The sequence below is a fragment of the Cherax quadricarinatus genome, chromosome 61, assembly GCF_038502225.1.
Source record: "Cherax quadricarinatus isolate ZL_2023a chromosome 61, ASM3850222v1, whole genome shotgun sequence".
NCBI classification, from domain to species: Eukaryota; Metazoa; Arthropoda; class Malacostraca; order Decapoda; family Parastacidae; genus Cherax; species Cherax quadricarinatus.
This window is the reverse complement of record NC_091352.1, coordinates 13450269-13468587: the sequence shown is the minus strand read 5'-3', so window position 1 is coordinate 13468587 and position 18319 is coordinate 13450269. Positions and strand designations below refer to the sequence as shown.

Sequence of the window (18319 nt, the reverse complement as noted above, 5' to 3'; positions counted from 1 at the left end):
TCAGCAGGGGTCATACAGCGCCTGAGGAACCAGGAGGCACTCAGTTTAGATCCAAGGATGAGGAGGTGACATCCGAGTATTTGGATCAAGAGCCTGGGACAACCAGCCTCCCCGGAGGTTGCGTTTTTATATAAAATGGTATTAACTGCAATTGAAATGAATCATATATAATTTTAACAACAAGAATTAACGAATATTTAATATCTGGATGCCACAATATATGTCAACTCACAGTACGTGAACATAAGAACAAAATATGAGTGTAACATTCTAATATCTAGTACAAAAATACTATTCATAAGTAGCGCTAAACCCACGAGTCACTTAGTGCTTATAACAGTCTAGAAAATAAGAAAAAATGCAATTCATAGCGAATCCATAAACGCTTCCTCAGTGGGGGGTTTAACATCGCCATAGAGGACTAACTTTAACAATAATAGTAGCAAATGTAGCAGCCACCGGAGAACAAATGATGAAAGCCTATATCAAGACGCATCTCTTTGTTTTAGAAGCATTCCTGGCTTAACAATGATAAGAAGAATGCAAGAGGAAGCAGCACTTATGAATGGCTGGCACAGGTGAGGCCAGCCGGGAGTGACTCACCTCAACCCATATGACGTCATGTCGGAGATATCCCTTAATATGAATAGCATAAATAAAACGCAGTATTTATAACAATGATATTTATTGTTAACTTATTTCTCAGTACCTGAGCTAAATTGAGATACATTTGTGTCATCAAACTCTTGTCACAATACTCGATATGTTCAAGAGTATATTTTGTTATGTTGTGAACATTGGGTATTCAGCAAACAATAGATTTTTAAGTTTTCAGCACTAAAATGAATATATAATATCAGATATATAGAATTTCTTAATATTCTTTATCGTAATCTATTGTAACACGTTTCCTTTGTTTCTTTTCTATCATTTTACAAAAGATTCAGTCGTCTATTGGAACTGTTGTATATCTGACATTATTGGAACGAAGTTTTGGTCATGACAACATGGCGCTCAATGGGGAAAGGTCAGCCCTCTCTGGGCTTTCCGACCTCAGAAAAGAAAAAGCAGAGGAAAAAGAGAACCTCTGGTAAGTTACTTAACCGTTGGAAATGTTCTATGGGCACAAATTGGAGTGCCATGCTTATCCTAGAGGAGTTTGTCAGGTATGAACAAAGGTAGTGGGAGCGGTCGTGTTGACATGACATTCCAGCCGTTTAGAACACCTGAATTCTTTGCTTACGAATTTTTCTCTTGGTAAATCATTTCAGAGCTGTAATAGACGGGAATACAAACTTGATGTGAAAACATTAAGTGTTAAAACAAGTATTGGGAGTAGGGCGTGTGTGGGAGTGGGTGTGATCTAGGCTGCCGGGTGCCATCTACTTAACGCTGATTGTCACTTAATTTTTCCCACTTAAACATAAGCATTACTTAAGTACAACTTTGCAAGGCACTCCCAAGCTTTCTAACATATTTATATTGACTTATACAGCACGGGTATGGATACCATAATTTGCAAGGTTACTTCACTGTCATGTGCTAGGATTTTGCTCTTAATAAGCCTTCACCCTTTAAATAAGAGAATTAAACTTGGTACCTATTCTAACTTTAACTCATATTAACCAAACTACACACTGTCTAAAACAGCTTACCTCCATTGTGTGTTAAGTATCATTGGTGGAGTAACAATGTTGCTGTGAGAGTAAAGTTTGTCTTAAAATTAGCCAACAGGTGCTTGATCCAAGGACCTTGATATATCCTCTCTGTTGATCAAACTTGATTGCTTCCCATTCCCCAGTTCTGTTCCATCCTTACTTTTTAGAGTTTTTCCTGGACTAAAAATAAGCAGACAATCGATTGAACTTCCATGACTTATGGAATGACTTGCTTGGGTTTAATGTTGAATATTAATACATAAATTCCTTTGGTGGTGCAAAGTTGCTCTTGTACTATATGTAGTACTATACGTACATTGTTGTTAACTGATGTCGAGGCATGTGTATTTACCACACCTCATGTTTCCTTAAGCATTTAAATAAGATTTTCATTTGTATTGTAAACTGAACTTGAAGGAAGATTAACCTACTTCTGTCTGAGGTATTGTATAATATTCCCTACATTTTAACATACTTTTGTTATGTAAGTTGAATAGGTAGACGGGTTAGTCTTTGTTGGAGCAAGCACACAATTTAAAGAATTCAGACAGGCTTGTGAGAACTGTGTTTTGGTACACGACATGTGTATTTTTTATTTATTGTGGAAAGGTATTAAAGTTAGAGTATCTCAGTAAAGGAGAATGTTTTCATTGTTTCCAGGGACTGGTGTCTAAGCTCTATCCTCCATCAGAAGGTGAGGATAGTTTTCTTTTTCTATATGTTAGAGGGGAGATGGGCAGTTTAGGAAAAAGATGAACTGTAGGTTTGTTTGCTTAAGCTTAGGAGGCAAACTCAGATTACAAAGACAAATTAGTCAGTTTGTTGTCAGTATCTTTGGGTCAAAACCTGTGTCATTATGTTTCTAATTGCTTTCTGTATCTCACTTCTGATTTTCTTGGGTGTATGTATCATCCCTCTACCATGGAGATCTGAATGATCTCCACATGTTTAATGAGTACAGTACAGTGGTACCTCGAGTTACAAGCTTAATTCGTTCCAGAAGGCTGTTTGAGTGCCGATACCAAATGAATTAGTTCCCATGAGGAATAATGTAAATTAGATTAGTCTGTTTCAGACCCCCAAAAATACACTTACAAAAGCACTTACAAAAATACACTTACATAATTGTTCGTGTTGGGAGCTGTTCGAAACTCGAGGTACCATTCTGTAGCCAAATTTGAATGAAATAACACCAAAGCTGTGTTAATTCATTTACAAATCTTTGTTATAAAATAAAAATTTCTTTGGTTTAGAAAAGTATGTTGTATGAAGCATTAATAAAATACAATAATAATAAATATTGTAAAACATTTAAAATATTGTCTTTAATGCTGTATATTCGAGGCAGCATAAAATAAGTCTGTGGTGTTATTATTGTCTTGTCAAGACAACATTTGAAGTTAGTGGTCTGTATTGTATTTTATTGTTTGGTGTGATAGAGTTCTTGAATCTTTAGTGAGATACCATATATTAAGGTTATCATTGTTATTTTATTATTACAGTGGACCCCCTGTTCACGATATTAATCCGATCCTGAGAGCTCATCGTAAACCAAAATTATCGGGAAAGCGAATCAATATTCCCCATAAATAACAAAAAAAGGCGCAATACCGTGACTGGAACGATACACAAATAACCCGCACATAAGAGAGAAGCTTACGACGACGTTTCGGTCCGACTTGGACCATTTACAAAGTCCCACAAACCAGAAGTGGGGCAGGACGGCTATATATAGGCAGGAAGAGGTGGTGGTAGTAGTAGTAATACAAGAATGGTATATAATACCGACAAGATGAAATTAAGACACATGCGCAACACCCAGGCATCCCTATCGTAGATGTTTCGCCATCCAGCCAGCCACTGGATGGCGAAACGTCCACAACAGAGACAACCAGACGCCGCACATATTCCGCATAAGAAATAATGGAAATCAAATTAATCCGTGCAAGACACCCAAAAGTATGAAAAAAAAACTTTTGCCACATGATATATTAACCCTTTATCGTGCAAGGGGTCCGAAAATTTGAAATTCGAACTGAACTCCCTATGGTGGATAGAGTAACTCAATACAAGGTCACTGATCCCATATAAATTGATTTCTGATGGTTAGTTTTCGAGCAATTGCTAATCTCCGAAGACCGAAAATATTCGGCTGGGCCCGACAAAGGGATTAAAAAATTTTATGTTGCAAACTTGCAATTGTTAATAAAACACACCAAAACAATTTTTTAAATTTAATATACAAACAGACAATATAAAAAACATAAATGGAACTTGAATCAAAACATTTTTTAATTGTTACAAAAATATAAAAAGGAAGCAAATCTCAACAATGACAAATTGCAAAGGGATGCAACTTTCAATCCCTATATTCCTGAGATTCATTTGGATGACCAATTATTCTATATTGCTAATTGATGGTATGGTAGTCGCTGAAGCAATTTCTATCACTCTTTATCCAGATTTACTTTGCATACAGAACACTGGAATGAGGATGTGACCAATTTCTTCGAGTGGCTGCAATAGTTGCAATCGTAATACCTTACTTTTTCTTCACTAATTTCTGTTTTTTGGCTGGCCTTTCTTCCTCCTCATCATCACTTGACACCTGTGCATCCGGTGGCAAGTATTCATCACCACTATCCAGCAATTCTGGTTCATCTACCTCTGCTTCTGAGTCACTCTCTTCAGAAACGCAGACATACCTCGACCTGCTGGTGGACTGCTCCCCATAAAACAACTTCTCATTGATCTGGAAGGACAATAGAAACCTCCTGTATAGATCCAGACCACTACAGAGTTCATATATGCAATTGAAATTTTTTTATAAATATTTATTTGACTAAAATTGGACATTCCCGGAAACTCGGGCAAGACCGAAATAATTCAGTATAAAATGCTTGCACTTTTTTCAACTGCATGCTACACTCATATTATGCTTTACACGGACTTTAGGTATATATCAAAATATGCCTAAACTATTCATGTAAGCACTAAACACAACAATCAGTACTTACCGACATTGTAGAATGTATAATCCAAGAGTAGATTAGTAAGGGTGGAGGGAAAAATGCGTGTGTGGGCGAAGCCAAGCCACCAGTGTTTATATTTTGATCTCTCAACCAATGGGAAGGCGGCAGAAGCGAACTGTACTTAGCTGAAGAGACTCAGGGAAGGCTTGTGATTGGTTGGAACTAAAGAACGGGAAGCTGGCCGCGCGGGGCACGGAGTATGACACGCCCCCAAAACACGTAATTAATACCGAATTTTCCCGGCCAAGCACGATAAAGGGTTAAGTTTAATGCAATATAATAATTACAATAACAATAATAACAATAGAATAATCCCAATAGAATAATTGACACTTACCTGTAATCAAGATCTGGTGGTGATTGATGGGATGGGAGGAGGGGAGAGTGTCGACGTTTTTAATGTTTAGAGGGGGAATCCCCCTCCATTAGGGCTTGAGGTAGCAAATCCTTTTCTGGGGTTACTTCCCTTCTTCTTTTAATGCCACTAGGACCAGCTAGAGAGTCACTGGACTTCTGCCGCACAACGTATCTGTCCATAGAGGCCTGTACCTCTCGTTCCTTTATGATTTTCCTAAAGTGGTTCACAACATTGTCAGTGTACAGGTTGCCAACACGGCTTGCAGTAGCTGTGTCAGGGTGATTTTCATCAAAAAAGGTTTGCACTTCAAGCCACTTTACACACATTTCCTTAATTTCAATAGTCATTAGCACCCTTGGTCTCGATGGGTTGGCACTAGAAGCTTTCTTGGGGCCCATGGTGACTTATTTTGCAGAAACAAGCACCAAAAACAGTGATAATATGGATAATATAGAATGTACCGAATGTATCCTTAGATGCGCGCACACTGGCTGGCTTGTAAACACTGGACACGTCTCGTACGAATCGTATCGCATACCGGGTTTTGTAACGGGAACCGAGGCAAATTCTCTGCGATATAATGCATTGGTTACCGGATTTATCGGATACCGATAGCATTGCGAACCGGGGGTCCACTGTATTATGTAACGTATTTATTTTTTTGAAACACTAAACACTGGTGGGTCTTTGCAAAGAATGGTGGAGGCTCTTATTTCCAGTCCTGTTCTCTACCAGTCAAGCAGTTGGTAATTGCAGCACTTTTTAATATTAATATAATCATCATCATCCTATTCATAATTGTCATAATGAGAGGTTTATTCATTTACAATGTTTTTACCCATTTGGGATATGTACAGTATATAGATTTTTAAATTTAAATAGAGGTAGATTGCAACCTAAGAGTTGATGCTTATGCTTTAGTGTAATGTGACAGAACACTAAAATGCATTATGATAGCATCATTGCAGTTTGACTTATTCACTTCCCCTTGTCTGACATAGTGAAGGCGTAATTCTCAAAAATACAGAATTAAGTAATGTAATATAATTTCTACAAGTACATGTAGAACGTATACAGACCGTAGCTCACATCAGTGACATACTACAGTGGACCCCCGGTTAACGATATTTTTTCACTCCAGAAGTATGTTCAGGTGCCAGTACTGACCGAATTTGTTCCCATAAGGAATATTGTGAAGTAGATTAGTCCATTTCAGACCCCCAAACATACACGTACAAACGCACTTACATAAATACACTTAGATAATTGGTCGCATTCGGAGGTGATCGTTATGCGGGGGTCCACTGTACTATATAGAAAACCGCTTATGCAGAGCATTTTGGGCATATTAGGTCAGTTTTATCCCAGGATGCGACCCACACCAGTCGACTAACTCCCAGGTTCCCATTTTACTGATGGGGAACATAGACAACCGGTGTAAAGAACACCCAATGTTTCTACCCTTGTTGGGAATCGAACCCAGACCCTCGCTATGTGAAGCGAATGCTTTAGCCACCAGGCCACAGGGCACCTAAGGGTTATTATGTGCCATCTGTAATCGATACTCAAGAATGTTTTCTGGATTTGAAAAATGAATTACAGGGTAGCACTGAGTACAAATATGATTACATTTTTGATTGTACAATATATGCTGGTGTTGTACATGTCTGTATTAACACTGTATGTTTATATTTTCAGGAAGAAGATCTTAGGGGAGGTACAAAATAGCGAGCGCAATAAACTACCATCTTGTAAATCAGTCCTTGTTCTTGGTAAGCTTCACTGTGGATCACTTTTTTGATTGTTTTTAACCAAACTTGTAGTGAAAATGCTAGATATTGTTAAAACTTTATTAACCCTTTGACTGTTTTGGTCGTATATATACGTCTTACGAGCCACCGCTTTTGACGTATATATACTTGTAAATTCTAGTGGCTTCAAATCAAGCAGGAGAAAGCTGATAGGCCCACATATGAGAGAATGGGTCTGTGTGGTCAGTGTGCACCATATAAAAAAATCCTGTAGCACGCAGTGCATAATGAGAAAAAATACTCCGACCGTGTTTTTTTTTTTTTTTTTAATTAAAATGCCGAATTTGTGGTCTATTTTCGTATAGTATTTATGGTTGTATTCTCATTTTCTTGGTCGCATTTGAAAGAATGGAAAACATATTATAGAAATAGAGGTAATTTTGATTGGTTTTACTATGAAAAGAACCTTGAAATGGAGCTCAAATTAAGGGAAATGTTTAATTTTTGCCAATGTTCAAAAGTAAACAAATGATGTCATTTTCCAATAAATGTCCAAGCAGCCATTCTGATATGCAGTCATGAATGGGTTGACATTATTTATACAATTATTACAATATTGCAGTAGTCTGCATAACAGTAAATCTTCTATTTTTGTTTGAATAAATGTTCAAAATAGAAAGCAAGAGTAATATCAGAGGGGCCCGGAGATGTGACTGATGAACAAAGAAAATGTTATTTTAGAGCCAGGAATGTCTGCATTGTTCATTCTGGACCCTATTTTGAAATTGGCATATTTTTTAATTTTCATGAAATTGGCCAAATTGCAAATTTCTGACCACATTATTCGGTAGTTGAAATCGGTAAATGGGCAGTTTCTTGCACTCAATCGATAGAAAAAATGGAGTTCTAAAGAAATAGCTATGAGTTTGGTCGACTGGAACAATGGAATTAGCCAAAAATAGGGCTCAAAGTGGGCGACATTGCCAATTCATACATATCGCCAAGGTCGCTAACTTCGCGAGAGCGTAATTCCGTCAGTTTTCCATCAAAGTTCGTTCTTTTGGTATCATTGCAATCGGGAAAAGATTCTCTATCATTTCACAAGAAAAAATAAATTTTTCGGGGGGGATTCTGCGACACCAGGAGACACCTCAGGATTTGGGGTTGCAACAGTCAAGGGGTTAATAAAGCAGTAGAAACTACAGGTTATTCATAAAAGTGTATTTAAACAATTCAATATATGTATATGTACATATATTTGCAATAGGAACCTTGGAATACTGTAGTTTCAATATCCTGAAATACTGTAGATCAAATTGAAGTTCAAACATTAGTCTTTGTTTTAAGTGGCCTGGTTGTATATATGACTAAAGTATCCTGAAGTGATCAGACTAAGTCTGACATTAGTAAATTTCATAAGTTTGGTTAAATTCTTACAACTCTCTTCAAAGTTTATTGTGCTGTTAGGTTAGGCAAGTTTTGCCAGGAAACAGGATGAGTGTTTCCTGACGTGGGTCTTAGTCATGTGATGACCCATAGCTGGAGCTTTTGGTCATCTGAGGCCTTCTGCTAGCTTACTGGTCCATCCCTTTAAAAATTATGGTTATGGTTATGATTATGATCATAAATTAGTTTTTTTTTTTTTTAAAGCAATACATGTTACTAAATTTTGTATAGCACTCTACCTCTTCTAAATTCAGACAATGAAGTAAGTTTTCCCAGTTAAGTCACACAGCTATATGATAATTTCAAGATGTTTTCTCTTGGCTAGTTACCCGAGGCAAAAAGTAGTTGTCTGGTTGTCTTTGTTGTGGACGTTTCGACATCCATTGGCTGGCTGGATGGCGAAACGTCTACGATAGGGATGCCCGGGTGTTGCGCATGTGTCTTAATTTCATCTTGTCGGTATTATATACCATTCTTGTACTACTACTACTACCACCACCTCTTCCTGCCTATATATAGCCGTCCTGCCCCACCTCTGGTTAGTGTGACTTTGTAAATGGTCCAAGTCGGACTGAAACGTCGTCGTAAGATAAGATAAGATTTCGGTTGGATTTTTAACCCCGGAGGGTTAGTCACCCAGGATAACCCAAGAAAGTCAGTGCGTCATCGAGGACTGTCTAACTTATTTCCATTGGGGTCCTTAATCTTGTCCCCCAGGATGCGACCCACACCAGTCGACTAACACCCAGGTACCTATTTGCTGCTAGGTGAACAGGACAACAGGTGTAAGGAAACGTGTCGAAATGTTTCCACCCGCCGGGAATCGAACCCGGGCCCTCCGTGTGTAAAGCGGGAGCTTTAGCCACCAGGCGGGTTATTTGTGTATGAGTTCCATATTAATAAGGTACTGGTAGAATTCCTAGCACTTCGCCAGATTCCATACTAGAAACAATGATTAATGTTGGTTGAATAGGTTGTCAGTGCTGGGGGTGTCCAGCTCTCGAGGATTATGCACAGGCATAAGTGACAGAAGGGAGTCAACTCAGCTAAAAGTTTTAGGTTGCATTCCCAGTGGTTCATTGATTCCTACACAGAAAGCAGTTTTTCATTCAAAACATTATCACTCGGTAATATATGGGCTTCATTCCCTAAATTGAATTAAAATTTACTGTAAGGCTTTCAGTGTTTCATTATGCAGTATACGTATATAGAAGAACATCTATTTTTTTCTTATTTTTAATACATACGGTAGACTGTCGACTAAGACGTGATCATCCAGAACATTTTCAATGTATGACAGTTGCAAAATTGTGGCATTTTTTGATCAAAACTCCATGAAGTTTATGATGGTGCAAGTTTAGGGGTGGGGTGAGGGGAATATGGAGTGCCACAGGATCGGACTGCGCATCTTTCTTCTTCATCTTGTCGGCAGCCAGCCAGTGGGACAGACCATCATCTTGACGAGGGAGGCCTAGTCACACTTTAATGTACACAACCTTTCGTGCGTCAGTGCTCCATGCATGCGTGTGCCATGCCATACTTAGCTTTGTGAAGTTTTCATTGATCTTGGATCTTTTCAACTTCATATCTTGTGTCTGCATCGTAACTATGGCACCCATAGGAATGTAAGTGATGCTGGAAGTGGCAAGAAGTGCCTTGGTGTTATGAAGAAAATTGAGAGATTATATAAGCCTAAAAGAGGTACATGTGTGGTGGAGATGGCAGGAGCCTATGGTGTTAGTGAATCATTAGTTTCAGTTAAAAGGAATGAGGCAGACAATGAGCTTGTGCAATGAGTAACCCAGGTTGTGACCTTCTGAAAAGAATGACAGTCACAACAGCTGAATAAGACAGAAAAATTATTGAATGAATAGATTGAGCAAAAAAACAAGAAAGGTGCACCACTTAATTTCATTTTAAGGGAAAAAGCCTTAGAATACTATAAAACAGTGTGTGTGATGAGGAAAGAAAGTTCGAACAAAAGTGTGTTTTAGCACAGGCTGGTTCCACAAGTTCAAGTTATGTAATGGCTGCATAATAAGTTTTCTGGAGAAAGTGCTTCAGCTGACTGCACAGTTTCATGGAATTTTCCTGCTGAATTTAAGGAATTTTTTTCCGATGGTAGTTGCAAGCCGCTGTAAGTGTTGAATGCTTGCTTAATTGGAAGAGGATGCTATCAAGAACTTACATCAGTCAGCAAGAGAAAAGTGCACCGGGATTCAAGGCAGAAGAGGTTCGCTTCATTTTCCTTCTTTGCAGTAATGCATCAGGCAATTTTTAAGTGTAAACCCATCTTTATTTACCGCTCAAAGACTCCATGTAAATGAAACCACCTGGTGGCCTGGTGGTTAACGCTCTCGCTTCACACGGTGAGGGCCTGGGTTCGATTCCCAGCCAGAGTAGAAACATTGGACGTGTTTCTTTCCACCTGTTGTCTATGTTCCCCATCAGTAAAATGGGTACCTGGGTGTTAGTCGACTGGTGTGGGTCGCATCCTGGGACACTGACCTAAGGAGGCCTGGTCACAGACCGGGCCGCGGGGGCTTTGACCCCCAGAACTCTCTCCAGGTAAACTCTCTCCAGGTAAAACCAATTCTTTGGAGGTCAAACCAGTCAGAATGCATGACAGGAATTACTTATTAACTGGTTTAGTGTCACTTTGTTCCTGAAGTCATTTTACCTGCATTGCAAGAACATTACATTGAAGGTTCTCTTCACTTTTGATAATTCCTTTACTCATCCAGAGGCTTTGTTGCATGTGCATCCACATTTAAAAGTTGCGTTTTTATTACCAAATATAACATCTTTAATACAACCACTGGATTGTGGGCTTATTATAAGTGCATGGAACAAAGTTTCCAAAGTTGTGTTCACTGCAGGCTGGGGAAACTTACAGCCTAGTGTGGTGAATATTCACAGGTTTTCCTTCTCATTAGAGCCAGGTGCAGGAAATTGTTCGCCTGGCAAGGAGATTACCAGGTGAGGGCTTTGAAGATGTACAGGAAGATGTTAATGAGTTTTTAAAAGAAAATTACAAAGACTGAAGTTCACGGAAAATGTTGGCAGAGCTGAATGCCCAGATACAAGGGAGGAATATAACAAGAGGAAGATAAGAAAGAACCTGAAGAAAACAGTTAACATTGCAACAGTTATATGAGCAATTCCATATTATTGGTAAAGTTGCAGACTCGCTCTGAAAAGGACCCTGACAAATCTAGAAACACTGCTCTGAGCAGGGTCTAGAGCAGCTAAGGCTTTTTCCATCAGCTGTATAAAGTACTGCAGGGTAAAGTGACCAAAGAGACATTTACAGAATTTCTTACTACAGTACAACCAGAGCCTCAACTGTCGACTTCATCTAATGATCCATAATCTTCCACCTTAGCCCAGTAGGGCCACTGTGTCTCCACTTGCAAAATCATTGACATTCACAAGCAGTCACAATTTAAGATAAGAAATATTATTTATGTAACATTTGTAGCCTTAAGCAATGTATTAGCCATAATGCATCATGACAGTCAATTACAATTACATAATAATTTTTCTTTTATAATTTTGATACCTAGAAAGTTTGCCATTTTTTAGAGGGCCTGATGAACATAAGTATTTTTCGGTATGTTCTTCATTTTGTTATAGCTGATTTTTATTAGATGCCATTTCCAAGAATGTAACTACATACCATCTTAATCAACAGTCAACTGTATTAGCTATCAGATACAGTAGTTTTAGTTTTTGATGCAATTTTGTTGGCTTTTCAGGTGAAAACGAATCTGGTAAAACAACTCTAATTGCAAAACTACAGGGTAATGAAGATCCAAAAAAAGGCTCTGGTCTAGAGTATGCATATATAGATGTAAGGGATGAATACAGAGATGGTAAGTTTAGTATATAATACATTTATACTTTGTTCATGTGAAATGGAATTTGAAGATGGTGCTACTACTGTGTATGTGCAGCTCTAATAATATTGATTAAAGAGTGCCACTGAAATTTACATCTAAAACTGTCAAATTAAATTCTACAGACCACACAAGGCTCAGTGTGTGGGTGCTTGATGGAGACCCTAAACATGCAGAGCTCTTAGAATTTGCTGTTAATGCAGACAATCTAGAACATACGTTAGTCCTGCTGACTGTCTCAATGACAGTGCCTTGGGCCATCATGGACCAGCTTCATACGTGGGCATCCACTCTCCAGGATCACATAGACAAGCTTAATCTTGATCCTGACAAGTTTAAGGAACAGCAGGACAGAAGTAAGAGCTCTGTTTTTCAAAATTTCAAATGGGTAGATGTATATTATAACCAATTCTTTGTGAGTGTGCATTAAGTTTTTTTACATGTAGGAATTTTTCCTTTTCAGTTTAAGCAATACTTCTTGTATATCTTTAGTAAATTGTCCAAGATTCTTTGCTTGGATTTTCTGTTGTATGATTGAGGGATTGACCTTGTGGCTTTTAAGTTGAGATTCTTAAGGGTAACAAAACAAATATTCGGTTCAACTCTTGCATAAATTGTTTCATGCTTGCTTTGAGGAAAAGTGATGCAGGAAATGTATGTGGGAAGAATGAAGCTAATAACACTGGCTGAAAGAATTCACTTGATAGTGGTTCAGGACGGACTGAAAGGTTATTGAAAATTTCTTCAGGTTTAGGGAATAAAGAAACATAAGTTGGAAACTAGAAACAGTGATATAGGAAAACAAAGAAGGAAGGAAATATTTTTAAAAATAATTCATTGCAGTGTGAAGGTGGAAAGAATATAGCTGAAGTGGTGCAGTGGCAGATTAAAATAGGGTAAAAGAAGCAATTTTTCCAGTGCTGCTATGCATAAAGGGCCACAAGACTAATTTTTTATATAAAAGTGTTAATAGAAAAAAGTAATTCTTAATTTTGATTTGTGTAAATTTATTATGTATTATTTTGAGTGTTTAATAATTAGATTCATGTATAAATAAAGTACAGTACATGTATGTGTGTGTGTGTGTGTGTGTGTGTGTATATATATATACAGTGGACCCCCGGTTTACGATATTATTTCATTCCAGAAGTATGTTCAGGTGCCATTACTGAACGAATTTGTTCCCATAAGGAATATTGTGAATTAGATTAGTCCATTCCAGACCCCCAAACATACACATACAAACGCACTTGCATAAATACACGTATATAATTGGTCGCATTGGGAGCTGATCATAAAGCGGGGGTCCAAAATAAATAAATTAAATTAAATAAATTAAATAAATAAATAATGTCGTGCCGAATATGTAAAACTGGTCAATTAGCAAGAACTCGTTTAAAATTAAGTCCTTTCTAAAATTTTCTCTTATACGTTTAAAGATATATTTTTTTCATTAATGTTAATGTAAAAATTTATAATTTTGCACCAAAAGGAACTTAGAAAACTTACCTAACCTTATTATATTTATTTTACCCTAACCCAACTAGATATATTTTAAATTTGTTTACAATAATTTAATACTAAACAAACACAGTGAAATATATTTTTTTCGTTAGGTTCTGAATGATTTTGGCGAAATTATTGCATACACAAATTTTCACTTGGCTTGTATGGCAAGATGAGCGTTGCTATTTAAGCCAAGAACGCAAGTTCTGCCTATTCGGCACTAACATACATACATACATACATACATACAATTTTTTTTTTTTCTTCCAGTTTGGAGGGATATGTTGTGTATCTTTATATGTATATGCTTCTAATTTGTTGTATTCTGGGCACCTCTGCAAAAGCAGTGTTTGTGTGAGTGAGGTGAAAGTGTTGAAAAATGATGAAAGTATTTTCTTTTTGGGTCACCCTGTGTAGGTGGGAGACGGCCGACTTGTTAAAAAAAATAAAAATAAAGCGCGCGCGCGCACACACACATGTACGTACGTAAGTAAACCATGAAATAGGGTAAATCTTTGATTTTTCTGTGTAAAGATGAATTCAAAATGGAAGTGTAATATAGGAGTCCTGGGGATATAATTAATGAACAGAGGAAATGCGGAAATGCTTGTACAGTGGACTCTCGGCTAATGATATTTCATTTCAGACGTCTGTTTGGGTGCCATTACTGACCGAATTTGTTCCCATAAGGAATATTGTGAAATAGTTTAGTCCGTTTCAGACCCCCAAAAATTCACGTACAAAAGCACTTACAAAAATACACTTACATAACTGGTCGAGTTGGGAGCTGATCGTTAGTCGAGGGTCCACTGTATTTGGAATGTCTGCAGTGTTTATTTTGGATTTTTTAAATTTTTGCATAAAATTGACCAAATTACAGACTTCTGCACACTTTATAGGGAAATTTTGATAGTTTAATGGGTGGTTTCTTGTGCTCAGTCAATAGAAGGGACGATATACTACCAAAATAGCTAAGAATTTGATAGAATTGAGCAGTGGAATTGGCCTAAAGTAGGTCTAAAATTCAGCAAAATCACTGATGCCTAAATTGTGCCCAGACCACAAACTGTGCTTGGGTAATTCCCCAAGGTTTCCATAAAATTTTGTATTTTTTCGTGTGTCTGCCTACAGAAAGATTCTCTACCATTACAGAAGAAAAAAAAATATTTGAAAAATGTGGATGCTGGGAGCTTTTTCAGTTTCAAGGTTTGGACAATGATAGATAATTTTATTTTGATAGGTCTTGTCTAAATTATGGACTTTGTCTTCTGGTTTCCTAATATCAGAGGTCTTTCTAACAGTTCTTTATTCCCAAGCCAAGTGGGTGTTAGTGGCCTGTTCATATTCTCGTATTTCTATTCATTTGTTGTGCAGTGTGCTCTTTATTGTTGACGTTTATGCATTTTGCATGTACCTAATGAACAGTACCATATATGGGAGAAAGGTTGTCCCCTCTTTTAAAAGTTTCATGGGTGACCAAGGCAAGTGTAGTCATTTTCTGTAGAAAGTTAATTTTGAAAATAAACATTGCATGAATAAATTTTGTATGCGCTACACATTTTTCATTGGTATATACATATTATTTTTTTGTTAAATAATTTGGTATGTCTATTGTAAACTTAACAGTTTTTTCTCTGCATTTGTAAAAGTGCATTTAGTAGTGTTCTCAAAGTTGCTTTAATTTACTTTTTCATATAATAGTAACTAATACATATAACTTAGTTTATTTTTTCTGCCCCTAGGTATATTTAATCTTCCTCTAACATTCTTATCTGCAATATTGTTTATTTCTGTTCTCTATCTTCAGTGTATGCTACTTGTAGGTTTTTTAGTTCTTTTTTCCATGAGCTTGCAGCAAAAATAATTTTTTATTCAAAATATGTTTAGTGAAAATATACTCTGTGTATAGTATATGGCACATTGCATATTACCCAAATTTCAAGTATAGATTTCTGGAAAACAATTCAGTTCTTACTTTTCATTTAGGCTAGTTTTTGTGTTTTTACTGCACTGCTTTTAATTGTTATATGATGACCCCTCTCATTATACATGACAAATATTTGCAGACACCTATTGTTTTACATTAGTTTTACGTTCTCTTACTCTCTCCATGATAAATTACTGTATTTTAACAAATAAAAAGGCACAATACCATGACTGGAACAATACACAAATACCCGTATATGAGAGAATAAAGCCTGTAATAATTTACTGCCTTACACTACAGAAAAATTAAGCTAGATAATCCAATAGTTATTCTAGATCACACTCGTTGCCTATGACTGCTCTTTCCTTGCAATTCTTAATTTTAATTACACTATAATTAGATATTAATTTTTTTTATTTTTAAATCAAATTTCTTATTACTAATAAACATTAACAAATCATTGCCCTTTATTGATGTGTTGATTCTTTTTTTGGCTTGTATAAAACATTGTTGCATTACTACATTCTTATAATGCCTTTGTTAGTACAGTATTTGTAATGTTCATATATGGTAATTTGGGATTCAGTTAGCTGCTTTAGTTTTAGAACAAGCTTCAGACAATTTTCTCACTTATGAATGTTTTCTTTGTCCTGTTCAAATTAGTTATGTATTTAGCCACTAATTACTCTTAAAAGGAAAGTGCTGTAAATTTTGTTAATGTAATCTTGGTGTATGTTTACAAGTAGTTAGTCTTTCATAAATTGCACAGATGATGATTAACCCTTTGACTGTTTTGGTCGTATATATACTCAAAAATTCTAGCGGCTTCAAATCAAGCAGGAGAAAGCTGGTAGGCCCACATGTGAGAGAATGGGTCTATGTGGTCAGTGTGCACCATATAAAAAAAATCCTGCAGCACGCAGTGCATAATGAGAAAAAAAAACTGTGTTTTTGGATTAAAATGCCGGCTTTGTGGTGTATTTTTGTATGGTTTTTATGATTATATTCTCGTTTCTGTAGTCACATTTGATAGAATGGAAAACATATTATAGAAATAGAGGTGATTTTGATTGGTTTTACTAGGGGAAATGTTTGATTTTTACCGATATTCAAAAGTAACCAAATGATGTCATTGTCCAGTAAATGTCCAACTAGCCATGCTAATATGCAGTCATGAATGGGTTCATGTTATTTATACAATTATTACAATATTGCAGTAGTCTGCATAACAGTAAATCATCTATTTTTTGTTTAAATAAAAATTCAAAGTAGAAAGCAAGAGTAATATCAGAGGGGCCTGGAGATGTGATTGATGAGCAAAGAAAATGTTATTTTAGACCCAGGAATGTCTGCATTGTTCATTTTGGACCCTATTTTGAAATTGGCATATTTTTTAATTTGCACGAAATTGGCCAAAGCCAATTTCTGACCACTTTATTGGGTAGTTGAAATAGGTAAATGGACAGTTTCTTGTACTCAATCGATAGAACAAATGGAGTTCTAAAGAAATAGTGATGAGTTTGGTCATCTGGAAGAATGGAATTAGCTGAAAATAGGGCTCAAAGTGGGCGAAATCGCCGATTCATAAATATCGCCGAGGTCACTAACTTCATGAGCGTAATTCCATAAGTTTTCAATCAGATTTGGTACTTTTGGTGTCATTACCATCGGGAAAAGATTCTCTATCATTTCATAAGAAAAAAAATAATTTTTTTTTTCCAAATATTTTGCGACACCAGGAGACACCTCAGGATTTGGGGTTGCGACAGTCAAAAGGTTAACTAGCAGTCCACTTTGTGGCTTGAAATTTATTGTATTCTTTGTAATTGCAGTTGTAAAAAACAAAAAATTTCAAGAAAGCCATGGATTTAGAAAGGGAAGAAAGTATATGGATAAAGTATGCATTGAAATACTATAGGCATTCATGTTTTGGAGAAAACATATGTTAGGGTTGGTAGGAAGTAATTTGGCAAGAAATGCAAATGCATTCCATGCAGTAGTTAGCGAGTTGTCGACAAATGTAAAGCATTTTAACCCTTTCAGGGTCCAAGGCCCAAATCTGGAGTCACGCACCAGTGTCCAAGATATTTAAAAAAAAAAATTTGTTATTTTTTCTTATGAAATCGTAGAGAATCTTTTCGTGAAGGTAATAAAACAAAAAGTACGAAAATTGGTGGAAAATTGACGAAATTATGCTCTCGCGAATTTTGATGTGTCAGCGATATTTACGAATCGGCGATTTTGCCGACTTTGACTCCCATTTTAGGCCAATTACATTATTCCAATCAACCAATTCTTAGCTATTTCACTAATATTACTTCTATTCTATCGATTGAGCACAAGAAATCGCCAAGTCAACTGTTTCAACTACAAAATAAAGTGATCGGAAATTGTTAATTTGGCCAATTTAACACAAAGTTCAAAATATTCCAATTTCAAAATAGGGTCCAGAATGAACAATGTAGGCATTCCTGGCACTAAACTAACATTTCCTCTGTTCATTAGTTATGTTTTGAGGCTTTACAAATAAATTCCATTTTGATTTTTTATTCACATAATGAATTTTTATTCACACCAAAAAATAGAAGATTTACTGTTATGCAATACTGTAATAATTGTATAAATATCATCACCATATTTGTGAATGTATATTAGACCCACCAGCTGATGTGTATTAGACGTGTGAGGTCGTTTGTTTACTCTTGAATATCGGCAAAAATTTAACATTTCCGCTACTTTGAG

The 18319-nt window shown here is 36.5% G+C and overlaps 1 protein-coding gene across 6 annotated transcripts in view; it reads left to right on the top strand.

Annotated features, from left to right (window-relative positions):
• The first annotated feature begins 941 nt into the window (after positions 1-941).
• Positions 942-18319, top strand: part of Dlic (dynein light intermediate chain) — a 98499-nt gene continuing 81121 nt past the window's right edge. For 5 of the 6 annotated variants that reach the window (XR_011393706.1, XR_011393708.1, XR_011393707.1 and 2 more), the window contains exons 1-4: positions 942-1090; positions 6747-6820; positions 12004-12120; positions 12270-12500. Coding sequence is in view for 2 of the 6 variants with exons in the window: in XM_070098241.1 (XP_069954342.1) it covers positions 1008-1090; positions 6747-6820; positions 12004-12120; positions 12270-12500 (505 nt within the window). In the remaining 4 variants the exon portion in view is untranslated. Of the gene's footprint in view, positions 1091-2318; positions 2353-6746; positions 6821-12003; positions 12121-12269; positions 12501-18319 lie in introns of all 6 variants that reach the window. The other variant, XR_011393709.1, reaches the window with a different exon arrangement.